The sequence below is a fragment of the Symphodus melops genome (assembly GCF_947650265.1).
Source record: "Symphodus melops genome assembly, chromosome: 5".
Lineage (NCBI taxonomy): Eukaryota > Metazoa > Chordata > Actinopteri > Labriformes > Labridae > Symphodus > Symphodus melops.
In genome coordinates this window covers 22,294,398-22,320,890 of record NC_136695.1, presented here as the reverse complement: position 1 = coordinate 22,320,890, position 26,493 = coordinate 22,294,398, and the positions used below count along the sequence as shown (strand labels likewise).

General features: G+C 40.0%; 3 protein-coding genes across 3 annotated transcripts; 2 read left to right on the top strand and 1 right to left on the bottom strand.

Moving 5' to 3' along the window:
* Positions 1 to 107: 107 nt before the first annotated feature.
* On the bottom strand, positions 108 to 14,006 carry lpcat3 (lysophosphatidylcholine acyltransferase 3). Its single transcript, XM_079344283.1, has 13 exons — positions 13,850 to 14,006; positions 10,799 to 10,906; positions 9,124 to 9,230; positions 8,648 to 8,741; positions 8,373 to 8,410; positions 6,872 to 7,050; positions 6,670 to 6,778; positions 6,492 to 6,578; positions 6,041 to 6,204; positions 3,259 to 3,406; positions 2,763 to 2,918; positions 1,121 to 1,261; positions 108 to 1,035 (listed from the first exon to the last, which is right to left on the bottom strand). Exons 1-12 carry the CDS (start codon positions 13,932 to 13,934, stop codon positions 1,145 to 1,147), a joined length of 1,392 nt encoding a protein of 463 aa, XP_079200409.1. The 5' UTR covers positions 13,935 to 14,006; the 3' UTR covers positions 108 to 1,035; positions 1,121 to 1,144.
* A 3,283-nt stretch (positions 14,007 to 17,289) lies between these two features.
* Positions 17,290 to 21,441, top strand: tpi1b (triosephosphate isomerase 1b). The gene is made up of 7 exons (XM_079344773.1): positions 17,290 to 17,549; positions 19,425 to 19,548; positions 19,706 to 19,790; positions 20,072 to 20,204; positions 20,354 to 20,439; positions 20,527 to 20,614; positions 20,710 to 21,441. Exons 1-7 carry the CDS (start codon positions 17,441 to 17,443, stop codon positions 20,826 to 20,828), a joined length of 744 nt encoding a protein of 247 aa, XP_079200899.1. The 5' UTR covers positions 17,290 to 17,440; the 3' UTR covers positions 20,829 to 21,441.
* Positions 21,442 to 22,911: 1,470 nt separating this feature from the next.
* On the top strand, positions 22,912 to 25,009 carry LOC306824351 (uncharacterized protein). The gene is made up of 2 exons (XM_079344454.1): positions 22,912 to 23,212; positions 23,326 to 25,009. Exons 1-2 carry the CDS (start codon positions 23,050 to 23,052, stop codon positions 23,973 to 23,975), a joined length of 813 nt encoding a protein of 270 aa, XP_079200580.1. The 5' UTR covers positions 22,912 to 23,049; the 3' UTR covers positions 23,976 to 25,009.
* The last annotated feature ends 1,484 nt before the right edge of the window (positions 25,010 to 26,493 follow it).

Genomic DNA, 26,493 nt, shown 5'->3' with positions numbered 1-26,493 from the left:
CTTTGATAATAAAAAAAAAGTAAAAAAAACAAAAACAAAACAGCCCGATATTTAGACGGAGATTGAAGTCAATATATGATGAGCCAGAATAACTGTAGTGGCTGTACTTCTGAGCAGTTTGCATGCTTTCTCGTGAATAGATCCACTTTATTCTTCTGTGCATCACAGAGCTGAACAGAGGGCGAAGAAGAGGGTACAAAAAACTGAAAGAACAATCCAGGAAAATGCAGGAGAGCAATGCAAATTCATTCATAAGATCTTATTCAAAGCTACAAAATGTTTTTTCTTCAAAAAAGCTGTTAAAACTCTATAAAATCAAGTGTTTCGTTTTTTTTTATGTCATCACAAATCAATTTATAACCAAAACAAAAGTATTATAAAAACATTCATTTATACAAGGCCATTTGACTTGGGGGGGGGGTTAGTGTCCAGTAAGTGGTTTACAGTGCCTTTATAACCACTGACAGCCATTTTCAGCACGCTTTGATTACTGTTATTACGATCACTATTGTCTGAGTTTTGCAGAAAGCTGTAGCCTTTTATTATATTATATCAGAAAGTGTGCTTTGCTTTTACCTCCTGTGAAAACCTGCTGCTGGAGCTAAATAAATGTGGGAGCTTGATTTGAGACAGAAATGAAACAAAACAACAAAAAAAACCATCAGAGCCAATGACAAGACTCTGAACCCGTGACTGGTGAGTGCAAATCTTTGTCGACAGCATGTAAGTCTCTCAAGTTCTCTTTAAAAGAAAAAAGAAAAAGAAGAAGAAAGAAAGACAGAAAAACAGACAGACAGGAAATCGCTCGATTAGCTCACAATTACCCCATGTGGCACGATGGTCGTTTCCTGTAAACATTTCTCAAAATGTTTATAAAACCACCCTCCCATTTAAAACACAAAAATATATAGAAATTTATTTTTACATGGACATATATATATATATATATATATATTACTAAAGGCCTTAAAATATGTTCCATTCTGCTCCTTGTAGTCACATTTCCCTTCAGTGGATATTCAGCCTTAGACAGACCTGTAGGAAAACACACATTTTAAAACTCTTATCCTCGCCTTGTTTCCCTTTTCTATAACATCATTCAACAGAAGCGCCTGCTTACCATGCCAGGTCTTAGTACCGACTTTTAATCCTGCTTCTGACTCCGTTCCTTCTTCGGCACCAGTGCCTTCCGGAGGTATGGCATGATTAAAAAGGCTACGAGGAAGAATACGTGACCGCAGAAATACACGGATGAATACACCTGAAAAATAAAAAGGGACAAAGAAGTGAACTGTGTAAGTGAATGTACAAATCTCATAATACAAAACATGACTTGTCTCCATAACACTTTGATCTTGCAAAGCAGTTCTTCGCTGTGCTCATTTATTAGGATCTGTCATTTTAAAAGATTCAATCAGTGAATCACTATGTGATTGACCAAACCCCCCTTTGTGCAGTCCTGATAAATGATGAGCAAAAAGGCAAACAGGAAGTTCCTTCACTGAGGGTACCGCTAAGTTTGTGAGATGAGAATGACATTTGATAACTTTGCTGAATCAGTTCTACAATTTAATTTAACTTAAACTCTTTTGTCCAAAGCGACATACATCAAGAAGTACCACGCGAGCGAGGATCAAGAGAGGAGGACACAACGTCAGAGAGTGCCAACAAACAGTTTGAAGGCTGACAGGACACAGGAGGTGCCAGGCAGTGCACAGAGGCAAAGCATGTTGTTTTGGTTTTTTTCCAGTTACAGTATGTGGTCCCCATTTCCGTGTTTTTCCTTCATGTTTCATTGTGGTTGTTGATTGACCTGAAGCTGACATTTGGTACTGCTTTTAGATTCAAGAAATAAGAAAATAATCTCATTCTGTTCAATCAAATGTGCAAAGCATTATGTCTGCAAAGCATATGTGTCCTGATATCCTACTTGGTGAACAGCTGCACAGTACTTGAATAGTATTAGTGGTCATTCTACTGTCACTTGTTCACTTTATTCTCTAGCCTGACATTCCTGCATTTCTGGAGGAATATCCATTTCTTCTCTGATTAATGCAGATGTTTCTTTTTTTCCCCTCCCTATCAGGAGTTGTTAAAGGAGTTTTTCCCTAAAATGTGAGAAGGTCGTCATGTTCCTGCAGAATACAAAGCCACCAGAAGCATATTTCTAATTCATGCTGTATAAACAAAGACTTGATTTAATTTAATCCATCGTGAAGATGATTTCCAGACTGATATCTGCCAGGGGAAGTTAAATCCTGTCTCACAGTTTGATAAACAGCTGTGTGGTGTTTGGGTATCTGATAAGCTTTCTTGATAACCAGTCCTCTTGGTGCATATTTATACTAAAGTGATGTGCTGTTAAAATAACTCAAGATCTTAACTGCAGATCACAGATCCTATACAGAGGTAAACTTCCTGTTTTCACAAACAGACTGCTCAAACTTCAGATACATTTGTGGTTTTAAAGGTCTTCTGCCTGCTCTTGCGTGTTTGTTTGGACTAGTTGTGAAATAAAAGAGATTTGTTTATGATCTGGCACTGCAACGTGATGAGATCATGATGAAAATTTGGTGAAACAGGCTCTCGGATTGCATTTCACAGCTGTGTTAACACCTGCTTACTCAAACCGTGTTGTCTGCATTCGGGTTTGCCTTACTGATGCATCAAAAGTGGCCGCTGATAGCAAGAGTTCAACATCAAAAGTTAAACAAAACATCTTCATCTGAGGTCATGTGCTGTCTCTGTGAGAGGTGAGTTACCTTGAGCCATTTGTCGTAGGCGAAGAGGCAGAATGGCACTAAGGGGTAGCCCATGAAGAGCCAGTGGAAAAACTGCTGGACTACATAGATGAGAGGGTAGAGCGCACTGTTGGCCAGCTTTGACAGCAAAGGACTGTCTCTCACCAGTGCCAGGGCCTGTGACACACACACACACACACACACATTTCATAATGGTTATACATCAATAAAACAATAAACAAGGTGACTCGAGTCAATATTTAATTACACGTTCATTCAGCAGTGAGGTGCATTTGATCAATAGTAATAAGAGTCTGTCTCTCGATAAAAAGAGTAAACAGCAGGTTTGGATGATGCAATCAAAGTGCAACTATACATTTCATGGAGAAAAACATGATTGATAAGAAGCGAACAGATTTTCCATCTAATTAAATAAACATTTATACTGTTTGAGCTTCCTGCACACACTTTTTTTTTTCCTCCTTTCTCCACATATTGCTGAGCATCTGCAGCGTACCTGTCTCTCCACAGTGATGATGAAGAACTCCATGGAGAAGCACAGGAAGTACCCGGAGTGATGGCCATGCCAGATCGTCAGAAAGAAGAGTGTGGCCACATGAGAGAGGGTCTTGTTACCCAAGAACTTCAATCGTTTGAAGACGTGTCTTTTAAAAAAAAAAAAAAAAAGAAGAAGAAAACGAAGAGAACAAACGTTAAGGTTTCTCCGTCAGAAATGTTTCAAACATCATCTTTCACTGTCTACATGGTGAGCACTCGCATACCTGGAAGTTGTTGTTGCATAGCAACTGAGGCTATATTAAAGCATTGCAACCACTTTAAATCTTCTGCGAGGATACTCATGAATTCAATGCAGAGCCAGACTTTTTTTTGTTGTTTTTTTAATAGCTTAAACAAGTGCTCACACAAATTATTATGTTTGCAATCACAATTCCTGTGTTTGTTTTTGTGTGTTTGTTTGTTCCTCCACCCCCCCAACAGCATAATCATGACAAGCTGCATGATTAGCAGTAGAGAGCAGGGTCAGACAAATAGGTACACAATGTACTGCTGTTGAAAAAAAGCCTTGCCCATGGCACCCAAAACAAAGTGTTTGTAAGCACCTACCAGACACAGACACACTCAGCATGACGTTGTATTTGAGGAGTCTGCTGCCTCTGCAGCCGGCCAGGTGCAAAGGTGAGAAAGTGTGAAGCATTAAAGCTTCTCTCTCCAGCTCTCTTTTTCATGCTTCAACAGCAGCCTTATGGATGCCTTCCAGCACTGATTTTAAGCTTAATGCTGACTTTTCATGTGGCCATTTGGAGAGGCTATGAACAGCACCTCACATGACACTTTACACAAGCTATTTCCTTTGAAGCATATTGTACTCCTTCAGAAGTTTCTCTCTATATTAAACATTGTCCTCATACTAATCAGTCCAGTCTGCTGTTTCACAATGGTGCTGTATAGTCTATGAATATCAAGGCTGCACAAAGAACGCCTGTTTATTATCCTACAAAGCTTTCAGTCTGCCAGAAGAGGACAGCTTTATAAATACAATATCGAACTTAACCCATTTTATGTTAAACAGCTTAAATGTGTGCCAAGAGAATCTGAAGTGCTGCATATGTGACTATAAATAGACAATTCTTTATAGGTCAAACTATGAGAGCATATCAAAAGTCATAACTGTATTTAAGTGTACCAAGGGCATGAAAACTCTCCTTTAGCCAGCCTGTCTATTTGTAATGAACTGAAACAGGCCGGCCAAGGAGGTAACTGTTTCAATGTTCTTTGTTTATCTGCTGTCGGGAGGATTACAGGAAAACGACTGGCCTGAATTTATAAAAACAAGGTGGATGGTTGGAAAATTAGACACTTTGGAATAGAAAAACTGAATCAGGAAAAACAATAATACTGACCCAAGTATACCACTGGTCTCTATGGACCACAGATTCTATTCACCAACAACTACAAATACAGCCTAAGCATTTGATATCAACCAATCAATACATCTTGTATAGGGTCAACTCACACCTTAAGTTATCTGTAAAGACACTTTACAAAAACTGCAGGTCGAGACCCGACTCTTTCCTCGTATATTATTTATAAAACACAACATTAATCCTCCATGAGCAGAGCAACATTGAGTAACAGTGGCTAAGACCCACTTTGAGCAGAAGCAGACTCGGGTTGAACGGCCACCTGCTGTGACTGTGTCGGGCTTTCAGAAAGAAAGATCTGATTGCAAACAAACATGATCATTACTATCGTTTACTCATAATAGGAATTAATGAATAATTTATGATCATGCAAAACATTTCCAAATTCATAGGCCATAAATAAATACCACAGCTGAGATGATCAAGGTCCAGCCACACACAGCCATGATTGGACGTACTCTATGTATGACAGTTTTGTAAAAAACAGATTCTAATGAATAAGAAGATGAAATTCTCCGTAAGAAGGCAAGATGGCAGCCGATATTTACATATGTAATTCATCTTTCCTCACTAGAGACCAGAATTTCCCCCTTGGGGATAAATACAATATATAAAAAATAGACAGATTGACTTTACTCTTTGAATTAAGCTCCTTGAATATTCTTTTCTCATTTTACTTCCCTCCTGTTCCTGTTGCACAAAACACTTTTTTTTTTTTTGTTTTGTCTTGGTATATTTCCTGTGTTGTTTATCTGCCTCTTGTCTTTTTGGTGAGCTATTCGTTTGTTTCGATAAACTGGAAAACGATATAAGAACTGTTTAAGATTTGTATTCTGTTCAGATGTTTTCACATAAAAAAAGAAATATTTTAAAATTAGAACGCTCAAATTCAATTGCCACAGAAAGGCAGACCATTGGTTTTGGAAAGTGGTCACTTGGCCTCCTCTCCTCCTGTGTGCCTCATGCCGTTGGATAATAGAAAGTTAAAATAAGTGCAGAAAGGCATTGCATTGAGCTGTAATGGACCATGTAATAAAGTTGGTGTTCAATAAATTGCTTTGCACACTGTGGTCATAATAAAATAATGTCACATGCTCCTTCTAGTCTGAAAACTTTCAACCCCCTCCCAGGCCGTCAGCCCCTCTCCCTGTAAAGATCCCTCAGGTATATAAAAAAAAAAAAACCCCTGAGAAGAGAGGACCTGTTTTGTAAAACCAGGCTGTGTGAAGCTTTGCCTCATATGCATATATTGGATTGAACGGTAATCCCTCTGCTTCTGTCTTATCAGCCAAGTCAGTATTAAACTTTTTCGGACACGTCACAGAGGCCGTCATAAATTTCAGGCTGCGCACTCACCTGGCAGCCCAGGCGTTTGTGTTGATGTTGAAGGAAGAGATGGTTCCTCCGAAGAGTGGCGTGGTTTCAAACAGCCACACCTTCATGTTGGCACAGGCATCCCACCGGTGCTCGCCGTCTACTACACCGTTATAGCCCAAACCAGATAATATACATACACCCTCCTGCAACACACAGATTACGTCTTTTTTTTTAGTCGTTTGCTTACGTAATATCACACCATGCAGAACAAGAACCTGATAAACTGGGAGTGAAACTATGAACCTGGACTGTTCAGGGTGTGCCTTCACGTTTAAGTGTAGCAGGTGGAGTTTTACATTTCCATGTGCTCTCACATTAAGCCAGCATGTTAACGCAGGTTCACGTGAATGTGGTTTGTTTGGGAATCAAAATCAGTGGGCTACCAACTCCACGTGCCATGCAAATGTTTGCCAATGAAGAGGTTACTCACCGCTATAACCCAACAGCTGACGTATTTATACAAAATAACTTTAGCCCAGAGGAGTATAAACACACAGCGATACCAGAAAGGCTGAGCCTGTGGGAACAAACATTTACATTTTAGACCATTAGAAGATATTCACAAACAGACACAGGGTGGTTAGTTCTAAACATATTGTCATTCTCACCTCATACTCATCTGTTAAGTAGTAGCTGTCGGTGTAGTAGGGACTAAATATTGCATATATTGTCAGGCAGAGAAAACCTAAGGCAAATCTCTTCAGTGCCGGGATAACACTGGAGGAGAAAGACACAAAGTGAGAGCATGAACAGTAAAGGTCATTAAGTTTACTGCAGGACTTTGAGACATCACTCCTCAGTTTTACTCACCTATTGGGAGGCTTTCCGGGGCAGTCTGTGAGCTCCCCTGCCACCAGCTTCTGGTAGCTGCGAAGTGTAAACTGGGGACCCACCAGGAAGCCTCCGTAGAAGTAGGAGAAGCCGCACACCTCAAGAATAGAGGGCACAGATGGCAGGGCTGCATTCTTCTGCTCTGAACTCAGCTGATCCTAAAGTTTAAAGAAATGAAGGGAAAAAATGACTTACAATAAGAGAGTGAAATGAACAGGGGGTAAAAGAGGTTAAGGCGGAAAACAGAGAAGGGCAAATAACTGATAGTAGAAGCATGTTGATGAGCTCAAAACAAAAAGCTTCTTTGAACAGTTTGCGTACAAACTCAGAATGAGGGTGAGGAATACTCAAAAGTAACCCTCGGCATGTTTTCAAAACACAATACCACAAACACCCACATTTAACCTAATTAGAATGAAATGACAGAAAGCAACAGCCGGCAAAACGAGCAGCTGTCACAAACAAGCTAGCTGTAGCAGAAAAGAACTGAGCAGAGAGCAGAGTGACGATGACACTTTTCCGGTTTCTCACATTATTTCGAGTCATCTTTTCACCTTGTTATCAGGGTCATAACATAGAGAGCATCCGAACTGGCAGACTCGCATACAACACACTGATGTAAAACATCCGGGCTAAAAGACAGGCCAGACAGAACTTCTGTTATATTTCTGCTGAGTCATGTTTGCCCAGGGATGCTAGTCTTCCTTTTCTAGTTCAGTTTTCACAAAGTTCAGGTCGTGCAGTAGAAAGCTCTGGAAACTGAATTTACGTTGTAAATATTTGCTTTGAATATAAAGTTTTTATTTACAGTTACTTTGTTCGCTGTCTTAGACGTTGTGGTTTGTCATGTGTGAAAATTCTTCACACTCACTGATTTATGACTCCGTTTCCATGACAACATATCTTTTCCCTAGGTCCTACACGGATGTTTGGATTTACGTGTGCAGAGCTGAAATGATAAGTCTACTGAATAATTAGTCGATTGTACGGACATTTCCTATCAGTATTTTTAAGAAGATAAATAGTTGTTACTTTGGCAGAAACTCCAAAACCCTTGCTGACGCTCCTCTGATATAAAGATTTGTTCTCCACGGTGAAGAAGTTTAAATCTCTGACTTGGTTGGTCTGTGCTCTGGAAAGTTGTAGTGCACACTTTTCATGATCTTATAATCAAACAGTTGATTTATATAGAACATGATGGGCCGATTGATCCAAATGTTCTTTTTAATCTTAATGTAAGTTTCACCTGTTCTATATTTTCTTCCTTCAAGTCATTGTTGTGTTAGGATCATTCATTTACTGATCATCATGTGTCTGGCAGCTTCGCTGACTGGCTTCCTGCTGCAGATATTCTTTAAATGAAACACCTCATCCACTTCTCTGTCACACATTAAAGGATCAAACGCAATGACCAGAACATCCACACTGACATATTGACTAATGATCAACAGGTGAGTGTAAGAGAAATCAACCAACTCACAGGTTCCTTCCCGCCGTCATAGTAATCGAATGACAAACCTGCAATCCAAGAAAAAAAAGGATGTCAGGATGACTGATGTCTAGTGACCACCTTAAATCATGCAGACGAAGGGTCAGCATTTAATCAAAGTGATGATGGTTCACGAGAGTACTGAGAGCTTGTGGCGTCACCAGTAGCAAAAAGAAATAACATCCACAGTAAGAAAACATCTGCTTTTATGAAACGACTGGGTTTCGTCCAACAAGAGTGTAAAGAGAGAGCTGGTGACAACTCACCAACAAGTTTAAGTGTGAGCACACAATGAGGCATGGTCCATTTGATGTCATACTCCTCTGTGGCGGTGTAGTAATAACCTGCCAGCAGGTAAACCTGCAGGAAGAGAGAGATCATGGACAGAGGGGAAAAAAAACAGTGAATGTCAAAAAGAAGAAGTGAGCACATTGGTGTTTAAGAAGTTGCTTTCTTGACAGTATTTTCTGTAACTGTGGGCAATAAACACAAAGGCATGCAAAAATACAGGCATCCGCACAGAAATCATGTGACTTGATTGTCAGGAATATAAGCCTCTGTTGTAAGTGGTTATTTCACATTGGACAAAGAGTTGGTATTAACAAGAGAAATAAACTAAACTGGCAGATATGTGATGTGAAACTGTGCAGACTGTTCTACACGGAGATAATGCTACAAGTTAAGCCTGGAGACACGGGGAGAATGAATAAAACTTTTTTTTTTTTTTAAAAAGACTCATCACCATTTGAAAGGTAAAGCTGCACAGGACAGTTGTTACCGTCCTTCCCATGAGCCTCAGCATCAGGAACTGGACGAGGATGCATACTGCAGAGTGATAGATTTGAGAGCCTGGGAGAGAGACGGACACAGAGAGGGGGGAGGGGGATGACGGTGAGTGAAGTCGAGTGTGACCTGTGGGAGCGGACATGACAACAGCTTTTTTCCCTCCACACTTTAGTATCGGCAGATGTGGAGAGAGCACAACAAGGCAAATCAATGATACACGGCCCACTTGGAAACAAGTTTTAAAAACAGGGATGGCAGAGAAATGATTCCACAAGGAAGAAAGAGAAGGCAACAGACCTGCTGTAAAATCCAAGAGCAGCCAAGAGAAGGAGGAGAGAGAGATCAACATTAGCTGGTTTGTCTGGACACAACTCACCCCAAGGAAGCTTCAACTCTCAAACAGTCATACATCTTTTAACTATTGTGATCAGTTGAGTCAAAATTCTAACAGTCAAATTTCTAACATAGACTTTTTATTCTAATTATCGCTAATGATTGCAGGACAGAACGATCCAGGAATAAAATAGAGAAATATGTCTGTTTTAGTTCACCAAAGCTCAAGATAAATCGGTTTTGTTTTTGTTTTTCAAGCACACTATTGTATTGCAGAAAATGACTTTCAGGAGAAAAACATTTCCAGGTTATTCCTTTATCATAATTGTTTCTCTCAGTGTTTGGGTTAGAAAATCATTAACTGTCCGTTATATCAAGCTGAGCAGGAAAAGAGTCTGGGCTGAAAGTGGCTGCCATCGTCTGTTAGAGAGGCAGCCTTTCCTTCCTCCTCAAAACCACAAATGACTCAACAGTCGTTGATAATTCACGCCCCTGAAAAGACCTGGCCTACTTCTGGATAACCAACAACTGTTATGTTCTTCACCAACTGAGAGAGAGAGAGAGAGAGAGAGAGAGAGAGAGAGAGAGAGAGAGAGAGAGAGAGAGAGCAAGCTTTCCGTTTCAGTCCAGCACTTTGTTCTTTCAAGTTTTGAATTTCTAACTTTGTTCAAGTGTTGAAAACATAACTTTACTTTGGGTTTTAGTTTATCAATACTTAAGCTTTGTAACCAATTTAAAAGAGATCCACTCATTGGAAAAGAAGAACATGTCATCAATATGGTCACAGAGATGTGCCTTTAATTGTTAGGACCTGAAACACAGAGTTTCCCTGTACACTGTTAGTTCAAGCTTCACTCTTCCCAATTCAATTCTGATCGAGTTGCCATTTTGTGACACACACACACACACACACACACACACACACACACACACACACACACACACACACACACACACACACACACACACACACACACACACACACACACACACACACACACACACACACACACACACACACACACACACACACACACACACACACACACACACACTATATGGAAGATACAGGTTAAACATGTTTGTGATCAGAATGAATGAACAGCAGTGTGTTCACACAACCTTTTGTGCATGAAAACACAACAGAGCATTCTTTAACTCTTCCTCTAAAAGCTTTAAAAAAGGCCAAACACATGAGGAAGTGAGAGGTGATTTAAAACAGAGCTGTGGTAATGAAACACAAGTCTGGTAGGATGATGTTATCATTATTATTATTTGGTCTATTCAGTCTGTCTCACCAAAGTTGAATGCTGCTAGAGCCAGTCCTGAGACTGAGTGGAACAAGTGGATGACTGTGGTGGATTGGTAGAACAGGAACCGTCGGTACACCAGAGCACAGGGATAACCTGCAGGAGGGACAGAAACACAGGAACATTTTCAATTTTAATTCCATATCAGCTTTGACAGCCTTCGTCGACGCCTCCTCCAAGTATCAACATCTCCGACCTTCAGATCAGCACACACAGCAGCACGTTGCTGCAGACCTAAGGACAAGCACTCACCCGGGAGCAAGGTGAAGAGTTCGTTTACAGAGAGTCAGGCAGATCAGTGTGGCTGCTCCTTCTTCACAATGAGGAGATTTTTTTTTAAATTTCTGTATAATATGAAAATATCTGAATCATGATCTGAATATTAAGTTGCATTTTTTCAGAAAATGGAGCAACGGAGAGGCCGAACAGCCCAGCAGAGAGCAGCAAACACTTGTTAATATGGTCATATGGGGTCAAACAAAAGAGAGAAGAACAACAAATTAAGATTATAATCAATCGAGAAATGCCCATTTATTTTATCCCTTGAAAATATCTTACAAACACTGCATGTATGATGTTTGTCCATTAACTAACATTAACTGAATCTAATACGTTACATGTCAATCAATCAATCAATCAATCTTTATTTATATAGCGTCAATTCATAACAGGCGTTATCTCAAGACACTTTACAAAAGCAGGTAAAGGACCTTACTGTTTGTCTGTTAACATTAACAAAAGAGCAGGTAACAAGACCATGCTCATTGTTATGTTTACATAAAGCAGGTAAAGGACCTTACTTATGGCTATATTACAAGAGCCCAGCTTAATCCGTCATAGCGTGGCAAGAAAAAACTTCCTTTTAACAGGCAGAAATCTTCAGCAGACCCGGGCTCATGACGGAACAGCCATCTGCTAATGTATGTATGTATGTATACATGTAAAAAAAAGTATTAAGAAAAAGATGGAACAGTGACTTTGACTTTCTATTGTCAGAAGTAAGACAAACGACCGGATGGGCCTCTTGGCATATTATCTTTCAAAAATCATTAGCACATTTTCTCACAGTGACACTGCAACAGTTTAACAGCACATTGCTTCTTTAAGATATTTGCAATATTATAATTTACATGACATGAATAAGAAGGACTTTGCTGTAAATGAATGGACACTTCTGATTGGATGACATAACTTTGTCTCTGCACCTTTGTCCTCCCTGGGACTCGTTGAGATATGTTATTACTCGGTAGATAATATCGAGACTGGGTCGGTAATATAAATGAACACTATAAATTCAATGTAAGGATAAGGCTATGGACTTTTTCTATCATGTTATTAGTGAGAAAAAAAAAAAAACAAGAGAGACAAACAAAAAAAATGATCCATCTCGAAACTTTTCTTGATACAGCGGATCCTTCTTTGCATATCTCTTTGCCCAGACACTTAACAGACATAACATGCCATGTAATCACAATGCATCACGAGCTCTTTCATAATAATGAAAGAGGCAACTGTAGTTTATTTCAATAGGAGCCTACATGGTTTGGCCTGCTGCTGTGTGCATTCATTTCTGTGCAACTTTTTACCAGCAGGATAGTCTGTGTCGTCAGTCGATTAAAGTTGGCTTACAGTGCCTTAATTTTTTAGTCTCCTTTAAAAAATAAAAATTAAAAAATAAAGTATTTCAGTTTTTTCCAACAGTAAAATATATCGCTTGTTGCAGCTTGATTTGGAGAACATGAGAAGAAAATACCAAACTTTTGCATTGAAATATACCACATGTGTAGCTGCTGTTTTTCTTCTTCTTTGGAGTCCCTTCCTTGTACGCTCAGAGTTGTGCAAGTGTCTTTCACGGGGCTAATTTAAAGTTGTGTTGGTTTGTTTTAAGCACCATCCAGCATGATATCGGCATTACACTTCTCATAAAGACACTGTTCATTACTCTGCAGTTTCTCTGGTAAAGCATTTGGTTGACACAAACATAAATCATAGCAGGGGAACACTGACAAACCCACCTGTTATTTCAGCCTCTAGTGTTGCAATGTAGGCCGTTACTATACAATATTATGCAACACACACACATTGAGCAACCTTGTGAGGAGCATGCAACAGCCTGACAAAAGGGTTTCTGGCATTAGCCAACCAAAGTCTGATCGGAGCGGCCACATAATGACTATTATATTGTACTATGGTGAGAGAAACTGACGTGCGAGACCAAAGTTCAGAGAGGACATCATGGAGGGCGTCCTCCCCCCACCACAGAGTATTGCAACCTACATTATTCAAACAGCACAACGTTTGCATTCAAGTTAAAGCATACACTTAGGCCTTGTTTAAACATTTAGTGGTCTTTTTTAATAGCCTAATATAGCTTATAGTCTAAAATAGTTATACAGTCTGTCTCCCCTCTGCTCAACTAATGGAGTGGAAAATGGAGGGTGAGGGGAGACACATTTTGGCAGCCTGTGCCCAGTCTCCTTGTCAGATCACATCCCTCCCCCAACAACACCGACGCTGTTATTGTCACTAAACTACCGTCTCATAGATTTACGTTAAATTTACAGATCACAAACAATGTTTTAAAATAAAGGAGGTCGTATTTATTTACCTTGCTAACCAGACCTAAACGCCAAATGGGTTAAATTGTCTGACAATAACTAACTAAAGGCATTAAAGTAATGTGGCACTATACAACACCCCCTTTATGTAAGTTTATTGTCACTGGTTAGCTATTTGATGGTTCACTGTGAACACAAGCTACCTGAACGTTTTCCTTTCTACATTTCTAAAGTTTGTCTGAGACAAATGTGTTGATGTGATTGATTTATGAAGCATTGATGAGTCTGCCTTCACAGTAGTAGCATGCTGGACCAAAACAACCGGTTTGCAGCCTGTAGCTGTGTGTCACGGTTTGTAACCTGACTGAGCGAAATGTTAGCAGTGAAGGGAAACTTCACAGCTCAGTGCGTCTACGGGACGGCTACCATCTCGACTAACGACCGGAATGAGTCGTAACTTACTGGTAAAGAGTAAACTCACCGATTAAAATAGATAAAATCAGTCGAACCGCTGGCTCTGGCGAACCTAAGGACTCCGACAGACTCTCCAGCAAGGGAGCCGCCATCTTTCTTGTGGGCGGAAACGTTCCTCGCGACGATTCAGTGGACTCGACCGACTCACGCGCAGAATCACCTTACACATGTACGTACTGATTTTTAAAAGCACCCCCTTCGCGGTCACCTCCTTCAAAACTAGACGGCGTGGCCCTCCTCCCACCTGTCCTCCAATCATGCGCACTCATCATCAGCACACTTTTATTGGCGGTAACAGAAAAAAAGTGATAAATGGGCTGATAAGTAGACTTTCTACAGCAGACCAGTTTAACCAGTGATTCTTTTCACAGATTAACTCTTTAATCCATACAGACATGGTGTGGTGTAAGAGTGCCCTCGTGTGGTGAACTGTTGGAATACTAATCCTTGGTTATAAGTATTTTAAAGGGGACATATTATACCCATTTTTCATCTTTTCAAACATTCTCCTGTGGTCTAAATGAAACGTCTGTGCTGAGGTTTGGTGAAAATTTAACATGATACAAGCAACAGGGTCTTTGTATAAAGCAGCTCTTTCAGAACGCTCTGTTTTAGGGGTGTGTGTGTGTGTGTGTGTCCCCTGGAGCTGCAAAGACCTCCCCCTGCTCCCCTTTCCCTCTCTTATGTGGGGTGTGCAAAGAGTTCAGCTCAGGGTCAGTTTTAAAACCCACCTGCTTGTATGGTGGATCATCCAGGTCCGGAAGTAGTGAGCCTGATCGTGTTCTCCCTGCAGAATGCATTCAATATATATAGTGACTATGGACCTCTACAACTAATACACCATTCATTTTTTTTGTTTTGTTTTGTTTTTTAACTCAGATGAATAACTGATCATTTGTAGTTATGAGCTAATGTTTGTCTTCTAATGTGATGAATGGGATTTTGGCTCTATGGCAATGCTATAATGAGATTAACTGACCCACCACCGGTAACAAGAACAAATTATGTTGGAGTCAACTTTGTTACATTTTGAATAGTTTTTCTTCTTCTTGTGTGGAGGCAGCGGTTTAGTAAACTGAAACAAGGTGACTGCCAGTGTCATACAAAAAAGAAAAAAATGCATTTACCTCGCAGGATTAAGAAATCTAATTAAGAAAATGGCAGACACAATATCTACACTGGTGATGTTTGTATTCAACGTTAAACTTACTCCACATGCATTTAACAATGAAGCACTGTCTGCAGATCATATTTACACAGGATAATGAAAACCCATTCCCATACCTACAGAATACGTTAATTATATAGTACTACAGCGTCATCCCAGATTAGAATAGCATAAGACATTTTATTTTCTCACACGTTATCAAGCAATAGCTACACCGCAAAAGCGATTTCGGCAAAACATAATCAATGGATTATTCATCCACTTCTGTTTGCATTACATGGAGTTATTGTCTTTAACATCATGTGTGGGCTTCTCGTTAAGAGAAACCTTCTAGACAAATATAAAAGAGCGTTTTTCCTGACGTAATAGTGTTACGTGGGTCATACTAGTACCCCACTTTGGTCCACTTTTACCATGGTTTTACTTTTTGCCATTACGTAACGTGAAATATAAACAACTATAATTATAGTAGTTGTATATTCGTGGTCCATTTCACTTCGAAGTTTTAAACTTTAACTTTTTTTGATTTAGTAATGACGGTTATGTGTTCGCAGTGCATGCTGGGTACGAAGAGAAGCTGAACATCCTCCAATTATAAACCTCCTTTCGAGTTTAGAAACCACAAGGCGGGACTTGTATTATCTCAGCCAATCAAACGATAGTCATAGCTTTGCCTTCGTAAAAAAAAAAAAAACGATTTTAGCGATAATAATCAAGAGGACATGCTTTGTTTGTATTTATAGTGATTATTAGAGTGTGAGGTTTTTGTTAAATATGTGTATATACATATAAATGAATTAAGTGTGTTTATAATTCACAACTGAAGGGTTACATATTATTTTAAAGTTTATTTTAAAGCAAATTCTGTTTCTCTTAATATCTGTTGTCCTAATTTAGATTCTTCTTATGACAAAAATACTAAAACACAACAAAAGTAGTCTAGTAGTAGGATGAAAATGCCAGCATTTACAGGCAACATTTTTCTAGCAATGGCCTTTCCATTTTGAAAGAGTAGTTTGTACTTGAGGTGTTCATGTGAAACCATTACATTGAAACTACAGATCCTACTTGTTGTAATTATCACATTATTCTGTGATAAGCATATATTATAACAACATAATATTGTGTTATAATGTGATACACTTTATATATACAATATATATCATATTTGTTCCTATTAATGATATTTGTTACAACATTAAAATGTTTCACCCAATATATTGATAACTATTAAGTAACACAATACACATCACGTTATAATATGATTATCTTGTTATAACATAAAACTCATTTTTGACTAAGTTGTTTGGAAGAATAATTGAAGACTATGACTGATTTACAGGAATGCATTTAGTTGTATTTCTTGCTTGGGTGGAGACATTGTGAGATTCTGCTGTTATTGAGCATTGTAGATGATATTGTGATCAATTTACACTTACAAGGTTTTTGAAGGGATTTTTGACCTACATGGAGCTGCACCAAAGGAAGACTGAGTCTAACCCTCAAGAGGCTAAACTAGTCTTTAAATTAACTTGGGGGGGGGGGGGGACATGTTTCCCTATTAACCAGTTTTGAACATTTTGGTGGCCATGGACATATTTTACATGTCTGTAAATTGCAAATATAGGCCTATGTACAATATTAGGCCTGGGTTATATGTATAGAACCAGGGGATTTCTTTGTCTATGCCAAACACTACGGGATCCAGAAATGTTAACAAATGTCTGATTGTACTTTAGCGGACAGCATACCCAGCTTTATGCAGCTGAGATGGTGTAGTGTGGCCTTCCAGATGATCAATAAGAAACCACGCAACTTCCAGAATTTCACTTATTCTTCTTTTCTGTACAGCCCCATGTATGAAAAATATCTTCTATTTTCATTCCACAATTTTCCTCATCAGAAAGGGTTTTAGGTTTAAGCAACAGGCCTTCAGTCATTATTGTATATAATGATTTGTTTTAATTTACAGTAAAAACAGTTATTTGTACATGGTATGTTACCGTATACGTTATTATGAGAGAGCATAAAATGTTCTTGTTATGACAATAATCGTATCCCATTATAAGGACAATATTAACATCCTCATGTTTGGTTTTAAATTCAGGTGTGGCAGCAATGCGCTTGCGTCGTTTTGCCTTGGGCCCAGCTCATACAGATTAATCCATGTTTGACACAGGCACTTGAACGCATCATGACATACTGCTCTGCCCCTTCCTCAAATGAAATGAAGAGATGCGTTTGCGGGCGTGCCGCCACAAGCCAATAGAGTCGAGAGAGAGGAGGGGTTACTCTTCCATGTTCATAAATACCCTGATCTGCTTTTTTACGACCGCTCTCTTACCCCAGAAAAAGGCAGACCTCGGCGGGCCGTTGAGATCGATTTAATTCTCAAGTAAAACAGCCAGAAAAAAACAGAAAACCGCAACCATGAGCAGGAAATTCTTCGTTGGTGGAAACTGGAAGATGAACGGCGACAAGAAAAGCCTGGGGGAGCTCATCAAGACCATGAATGGTGCCACGGTCGACTCCAATGTCGGTACGTGCTTTTTTTTTTTTTTTTACTACCTTTACAATTAACCTATTCAATGTTTTCACATGTAAAGCCTGGTTTATACCTGCTCCAGGTATTGTCACTCCGAGTGCGTTTTTGATCTCTTTTTTTTTTGTCTCATCTGAATTTTCACTTAAATTACTCGGTCGTCCAATAAGTCAATGACACCGACGACATCCAAGACTTACTTCTACTTTATTTAATGCTCTAATAACGTAACATTCAACGTGAATCCTGACGGGTTTTCTTTATCCTTAACCGAGCCTACACCCTGACAAAGAGGGACTCAAAAGTAGGAATACGGGCTGCAGCTTTTCCGTAATGTCGGTGATGGTGTTGGTGGGTGTGCGTTTGCAGCTGCACGTAGACAAGCAGGCAGCTCTGCTGTCTGTGGAAGTGCACGGTGCGTTCAATGATGCTCGTTAAAGACTCTTTCAGTTACCGTCTAATCAGGAATAAAGTCCTTGTATCATTTTCTTCGCAAATTGTCATGCACCTGTAGCTTGTCGCGGTAGCTACGCCAATGTTAACGGTGAATTAAATGTGACTTTTAAGTTGACTTGTGTACTTTTTTTTTTTTTACAGTATGACATGAATGCAGCAACAGTAGACGTTTGCCCTGTTGCTCTGTGCTTCCTGCAGACTGAAGACAAACTAACAACGGCCTCTGCTGTTCGCTTTTTGCTTCCGTCTTTTTTATATTAAGTGCCTTACACATAGTTGTAAATTAATACAAGCAGGGAAATGCTGAATTTGTCCAGACCTGTTCACCATCCCATTTGTCCTTCCTGCTACACTGAGGTTGTTATGCAACTAAAATGTATTATGTGTGTGTTGGTACATCAGTCTGAGGCCTGAACTGTCTCTGTGCAGACTAGCCTTGGACCTTGCTCCAGTAATGAATCCACCCCCTAACAAAGGGATTCAGAGTATTCCCACTTGCTTATCTTGCTGGACTTTTAAATGAAAGTCACACTTTTTTCCCTCCCCAGACAGATTTCCTCTACATGTAACCCATTTTAACTTCTTCTTTATTTGACCCTCTACACTCCAAGTCTCTCGACCTTTCTCTGACCTCTGCAGAATGCAGCCGTGTGTGCGCCCTTTAGGAGGCTGAACTCAGACCTTTAATGCAGAGGGTTTAAACGGTGGCCGGGGAGGAATGACCTTTACCAAACCAATAATAACAGGAGTGTTTAATATAGACTCTGGTTAACCCCAAGCTAAAGTTACCTTTTGAATGTCAGTATCTGGACTCTACTGTATTCTGCTGGACCTATGTAGACTCTACAGTGCTGCTGACTTTGTGCTTGTATTTATTACAATAAATATGCATTTTAAAGAACTACACCATCAATAATATCGTAAGACAAAACACTGAAAAGCTGAGACTAAGCTTTTTGTAAACTGAGGATCTGTATATAGTCAGTTTAGGTGTCTGCTGACTTTTGTGTACTTTTAGATTGTTTGGATTAATATATATATATTAATAAACTTGATTGGTTGTGAATTGGTCTCCTGAAGTGTTATTATGCTGAGGGTCAAAGTGTTTGTGTAGTCTGGGAGCAGTTCAGGACAGTCATCCCTACTTTTCAGCTCGTTTCTGATTTGTGTTTGTCATTGTCTTTTCGTGAAGGTTACTTTAATGTTCAGATATCTTTAATGCAGAATAAAACCTTTTTCTGTTGAATCATCACACCCAGATTACTAATTTATATTTTTTGTATCAGTCCATCAAAACAACATTTCAAGCAGTTGTCACCTAAGGGATACTAAGAAAGTTGGAAAAAAAACTCATCTGAGTCTGATTACACAATGAGCTACACAGAGAATCATTGTTTTCTTTCTGTCTACTCTCAGAGGTTGTATGCGGAGCCCCAGCAATCTACCTGGACTTCGCCAGGTCCAACCTGGACGCCAAGTTTGGTGTGGCAGCCCAGAACTGCTACAAAGTTCCCAAGGGTGCCTTTACTGGGGAGATCAGGTACACTGTGTGACCCTTACAAGTAAATAAAAGCGTTTGATAGTAAGCACATAAAGATAAATAAATGGAAGGCAGCTCAGTTGAACACACAAGAAAAATTTGTTATCAGTGTTTTTGTAACTGGAAGAGAAGATATGACTTTTTCTTTTTCCTTTAGCCCTGCGATGATCAAGGACTGCGGTGTGAACTGGGTAATCCTGGGACACTCTGAGAGACGCCACGTCTTCGGAGAGAGTGATGAGGTATTTCTTTTTCATTAGTTCCAAACATATGACAGTATTTTTTGACAGCAATGTTTTACTTCTTTCTGATGTTGGTCTGGGGGGGGGGGTTAAGCTTTTCTTAGATACAAATGTTGTGGGGTCTCCAAGAAAAAAAGGTTGGGGAAACGCTGTTGTAGAGGATTTTATTAGGTGTGCAATGACGTTAAGTACTGAACGGAAAGAGCTGCATCCTTTGACATGAATAAGAAACGCATAAAAAACTCTGCCTGTGGTTTGTGATTTGATGTTTGTCATGTTAGCTCATCGGTCAGAAGACAGCGCATGCTCTGGAGAGCGGCCTGGGTGTCATCGCCTGCATCGGTGAGAAGCTGGACGAGAGAGAGGGCGGCATCACCGAGAAGGTCGTCTTTGCTCAGACCAAGGTCATCGCAGGTACATGACTCCTGGCCTTTTTTTATATGCTCAGAAGAATGAGGCTTAATGTTTGAAATCACTTTTCTGGGACAGTTTGTGCAAGCCGGAGAGCTGGGTAAATCAGAGAACTTGTGAAACTCAAGGTTTATCGCACGTTTCTTTCACAGACAATGTAAAGGACTGGAGCAAGGTCGTGCTTGCTTACGAGCCTGTGTGGGCCATTGGCACAGGCAAGACTGCGTCCCCACAGCAGGTAAACTTCAGTAACCACAGAAAATGATAACTACAATCTCTTTATGTAACCCCTCACAATGCAAATGTTTCCTGTGCGACATCTCAGGCTCAGGAAGTTCATGACAAGCTGAGGGCCTGGTTGAAGACCAACGTGTCTGAAGCTGTAGCCAACTCTGTCAGGATCATCTACGGAGGTCAGTCAGCTGGACGAGACAACGTTTGTGTGTAAAATGTCATTTTTAGAACTATATGGCTCCTTATTAATCTGTTTTGTTTTTTTGTCTTTCAGGTTCTGTGACCGGTGGTACCTGCAAGGAGCTTGCTTCCCAGAAGGACGTTGACGGTTTCCTCGTGGGCGGAGCCTCCCTCAAGCCAGAGTTTGTCGAAATCATTAACGCCAAGATGTAAAAGAAAAACCTGGAAAACTGCAGTGGGACTAAGTCCAGATTAGAGGCCAGCTCCATCATCCTTCCCTCTCACGCACTTAGTCCTCTTCCTTCCTTATTCAAAGTATTTGTGTAATGAGGTCATTCCCTGCATTTCCTTTTTTTTTTGTTTTTTTGTGGTATTTGACATGAAAAGAAAAGGACAGGTTGACACATGCACTGTACTGCACTGATAAAGATTTAGGTCCACTGAGAATAACCCTTGTGCGTATTAACTTCCACACTGAGTGCTCAAGCTGTAAAGACTGACAAGAATTACACCTTGAGGTGGACGGCCAGTCCTCGCCTTTACTTGAACAGTTTACAAAAACATTTTTCTGTAAACGATGTCACAGCTCTTGTCAATCAGATTTATTTGTCTTTGTAATAACGGTGTCTCTTTTGTTTAATTATGATGTTCTGTGGCTCCCCCCCCCCCCCCCCCCCCCCTGTAAACGTGCATGATTCGCTCTCTCTCCAGCTGTTTGGCTGAGAGTAGAGCGTTCATTACATGTTAATCATACTGTGTCATGGCCAATGGGTATAAGGGTTTGAAGGCAGTAATGTAACATTATAATAAACGGTTTAGAGACTGAGTGTTGAGTCTTTTTCTGCTGGTTTAATGAGGTTTATTTCACAAATCTTTAAATCAACATCTCATATGTGCCAATTGGGGTTATAAAACTTCAGTCTGCTGCTGTGTGACAGTAGTCTCAGGGGTATTCTCAGCATGGTGGGGAGAGAGGATCTCATTACTGCTATGCACTCCTGTTAGGACAATACCATGCAGAGAAGCATTTCACTGCTATTTTTATCCCATACTAAAACAGACACATCAGAGGTTGATTCGTGTATCAGGGGTGAAGTGTAGTTTCTTGCTCTCTTTACAAAAAGTTGTTTTATTCCAATTTAAGGATTTTAATCCATTACAATAACTGCAAGAACAATTGACTTCACCTGGTTAGTTCCTAAACGGCCTCTGCTAATACTTTATAGTTCTCAGCCGAGCGCTTAACATCAGACTGAAACGGAAGCAAGAGGCTAAACGTATCTCTCTGAAGTTCATAAAATAATCAACAAGACATGGAATAGTCCCTGGCCAAATCAGAAGCGCAACAGTGACACAATGCAGTTCCAATCGTTGTTGTCCTTACTGCTAGGCAAGTCTTTAGTTTTTAAAGAACATTGACTTTAAAATGTAAGACAAAATAACTGAGACTATTAAAAAGTATAGAGTGTCAGATCTTTATTCCATGTTGTGTTATGGATACTTAATTTGTTTCCCTCTTTCTCTGCAGCCAGACGGTTAACCCTTTAGTCATTGAATCTGTATTTTGTCTTCCTTATATTGTGGCTGTGTTGAAACAGCCACAGGACTGAATATAGTGCTGTGAAACTAATAATGCTTTGATGTAAAAACAAACAAGAGTTCAATAGCAGGAACATTTTTGAATTGTATTTAAAAAAGCATAAAATATGAAAATGAATCATAATGATCAAGATCAAAATGATCATATTTGCTCCAACTATATGATGAAGCAAACAGTCAACATACTGAGTCATACAAAGACTTGTGGCGGCACAGGTTTGCTGTATATTAGAGAGAAGAAGAATTGAAATACACACCAGCATACTGCCCTAAAACACACAAAACAAAGGTTTTCTTTCTTACCCAGGGAGTTCAGGACCCGGAGGAGTCCTCCATCAGATGCTCACCGATGGATTTAACTTCTGCCCTGATAAAATGTTACTCGCATTATTTTGCACTGGGTTACTACAACATAGATTATCAGGCCCTAGTAGATAAACCTGGCATAGACTCCTAAATTGTGAATTTTTAATGAAATTAAATGTTTGACCTTAAAGCACCGGTGTAAATTCAACCAGGGTAAATAAACTACAAAAACCTTTGATGATTACAGCTTTTCTTGGCCTCATAATGTTATAAACCAGCGTTTATAAATGTGTTGCCTGTATTGTATTGTGTTATATTAATCCTCTTCAGTCTGCAGCTGTGTGTGTGTGTGTGTGTGTGTGTGTGTGTGTCTCCACTCCGGATCAGCAGGGGGCGATCGTTCCCAGCATTGATCCCGCTTCATGTCTGTGTTTACTATCGAAGCGTGACGTGCAGAGACTCGGATGAATACGTCCTCCGACGTAACGTTGACGAACAGCCTTTACATTAACATTGTAAATCGGCCAACATGTTGTCGCTGAGAGCTTTTCTTAACGACAGATTGATGGTGGCGGCAGACGAAATATTTGAGGCTGTTGAAAAGACAATAGCCGAGTACAAAGAGGAGATCTATCGCTCCAAAGATCTCGAAATCACTCGTCTCAGAATGCAGCTGAAGCTTCTTAAGTCAGGTAGGTTTGAGTGAAATATGCCTGCAAACAAACCTCATGCACGTTTTAGTTTTTATTTATTTTTGTACTGACACTGCATGATTTCGATATTTTGATTTGTTTTCTATCCATAGAGCCCAGGCTGGAGAGATGCATTGAAGCCCAGCTGCAGCAGCACACCCATCACCACCATCCTCCTCCTCCCCCCCCTCCGCCCCCTCAGGATCATCATTCAGTCCCTGCAGTGGAGGAGTCCCAGCACTGTGAGGAAGAAGAGGGCAGCAGCATGGAGCAGGAGCACCTGGAGGTGAAGAAGGAGCATCAGAAGAGCCACAGGGACTTCTGGATGGGACAAGATGCGGCAGAGCAGCTCGAAAGCCTCGAATCGGATATCAAAGACTTCATTTCATCCCCTTCCAGTTTGAGAAATAGTCTGCACGACTCCATTTTACCCTTCCATCCACACATGAACAACATCAACAACAACAGCAGCAGTGGAGAGGAGGGCAAAGAGAAGCCCTACTGCTGCTCTGTGTGTGAGAAGCGCTTCAGTAACTGCTCCCACCTCGCAGCTCACATCCGGACACACACAGGAGAGAGGCCGTACATATGTGAAATATGCAGAAAGACTTTCATCACAACAAGCGCCCTGAACAGACACCAGACGATACACACTGAAGGCAAACACTTTGTCTGTAATGGCTGTGGGAAGTCCTTTAAATGGATGGAGTCTCTGGGCAGGCACATAAGAAGTGTGCACAAGAGAGAAAACATGCCTGAGTGAATCATCACATTACAATGACATCCAATAGATGCACATTTTTACTGTATGACTTCTATTGTCTTTGTCTAAATAAGGGAGGGGAAAGAATGTAATGTCTGTTTTCTATGTTTAGGTTTGCTGTATTTGCATGGGCCTTATCTAGCCCATGGGTATAACCATTAGCTGCAGTAAATATGTGTACAAATACATTCTCGTTTTTTAAAATGAAGATCAATGTGTTCTTCAAAGAATAAATTGTGAGCATTTAAAATGAAATTCAGTTGTATCTTGCTGGGGGAATCTGTAAAGTCCTCCAATAGGTGGCAGTAAAAGCATCCCGTTCACAAGTTCCCATCCATCAGGATTTGGCAGTGTTTAGACTCGTGTGTACTGAGTATGTTTCTCAGCAGATCTCACTCAAAAAAAAAAGCCCAGAAAAAACCCTCTAAAATTTCAAGTTAGTAACTCCTGAATGTTAATGGTTAAAAGAAACAAAACATGTTTACCCAACTCAAGTGTGTGTTCTTTATTTGAGTATAGGTTTTAAACATCTGCTACCCCACATCTGCAAAACATGAATAAAAAAACACAGTGACATGGTAGAGTGTAAAGTCACTATAACGAGCCATAAGTGGAACATGACAGTTAAATAGATGGACAAATCAATAGCAATAGGATCATCGTTTTACTTAACTAATCTCTCCATCCTGAGTACAAAAAATATAATGGGATGCCTTGTCTTTTTAATTTTCCTTTTTAATGGGTAAGGAGTTCTGGTGCAGAGCTTAGTTTAAGGGGCGAGGAGTCAGGGTAAGGTGTGTCTGTGGGTTATGGTGTTTTTCTTTGTCACACAGGAAACACTGAAATACCTCAAAAATGAGTAATGTGCAATTTGTTGTATGTTTTTGTCTGTTCATATGTGTGTCTCTATTTACAAATGAATTGTTGTTTGCTGTCTTTTATTATTAATACCTCGGTGATGGCAGCTTATTGTATACAGCACGTGGAAGTTCAGGACAAATTTCCTCAAGGGGACAATAAAGTGTTGCATTATGCTTTGGTATGGTATTCTATCATAAAGTAACCTATCCTTTTCTTTACTATGCTATCCTATCGTATATCAGACTGTGGTCAGTCTCCCACCTGCTGCCCTTTATATTTTGGGTCATTATTAAGCCAATACTTAAATTCCGGCATGAAACTGGGATTTGTGATAGGGGAATGGCAGTGGGGCGGTAATAGCTCAGTCCAGGTTGGAACTTGGGTTGGGACTTGAACCGAGGGTCACCAGTTCAAGTCCCGATGCAGATCAAAAAAATATGGAAGTTGGTCTGGTAGCTGGAGAGGTGCCATATCACTTCTCGAGCACTGCCGAGGTGCCCTTGAACAAGGCACTGAACCACCAGCTCAGTGGGGGCAGCCACCGCACTCTGACATCTCTCCATGAATGCATGTCTCCAGGTCCTGCTTGTGCATGTGTGCAGGATTATGTGTGAGGAGCATGTCACTCGTGATGTTTTTTCTATTCATTACACACTGTACTGAGTTTAAAGGTTCAAGGAGCCAATACACACTTTCAATCGTAGTCTTTCTCAGTTCATACAATCTTTGTTCATGTGTTAGACTGAATTGAAATGATTCTTGAGATGCTGAAAATTACTGCGGTGAACGGCCTGCACCTCACACTCATTCACGCTTCATAAAGCAGAATATCTCTGTGAAGTGGATTATTATTTCAGGGCGCTCTCATTTATTGCAGAGCGATTTCCTGAGAGCTCTCATGTACATGCAGGCTCTCTGTGCATTAAACCCACTTACAACAAGTGAGCAGAGTGTTCAATTAAAATGATGACACAATGTATTTTTTTAAAATTGGAAATCTGGATTATATTGAAGCTAAATAGTATTGCTCCAAATTATGTGGTGAACTCAAGGATTTAAGGATTGATCAGAACACAGATTTGCTTGTGAAGAGAAAGGTTATCTGACATCAGTCATCACACAAGTGAACTTATTGTCTAATTTGACAACACTAAATGGCCAGCAGTGACTTGAGAAGACTCCTCTTCTGCACATTCAACCAAGGTTTAGAAAAACATTTTATATTCAAATGAAGGAAAAAGAAGCCTGGCAACAATGTTAAACTCCAAAAGTGAGAAGTCCTGATGGGAGTGTAACAACTCTGCTATAACATTAGCAGCAAAATGTCAGAGTTTGGGCAGAGGGAACATGGACAAAGGGCTAATGGTTTTTGAAGGGAGACTTTTAAAAAGTAAAACATCTCCAAAAGATGACAACTTTAATGGAAGCAGAAAGAAGAAGGTAAACATAATCAGAAAAGTGTGTTTTGGGCAGGAGATCATAACAAAATTAGTTGCTATTGATGCGAGTTTCTTGCAACAAAGACCAAAGCAAACCAAGAATGGGATCTATAGCATTTATATCCTGACATTTAAGATACCATATTTTTAACTGTTTAAATGTCCAAATGCCTGTCCTCATTAAATTATGGTAAGACACTTTTTTTTATATACAGCTT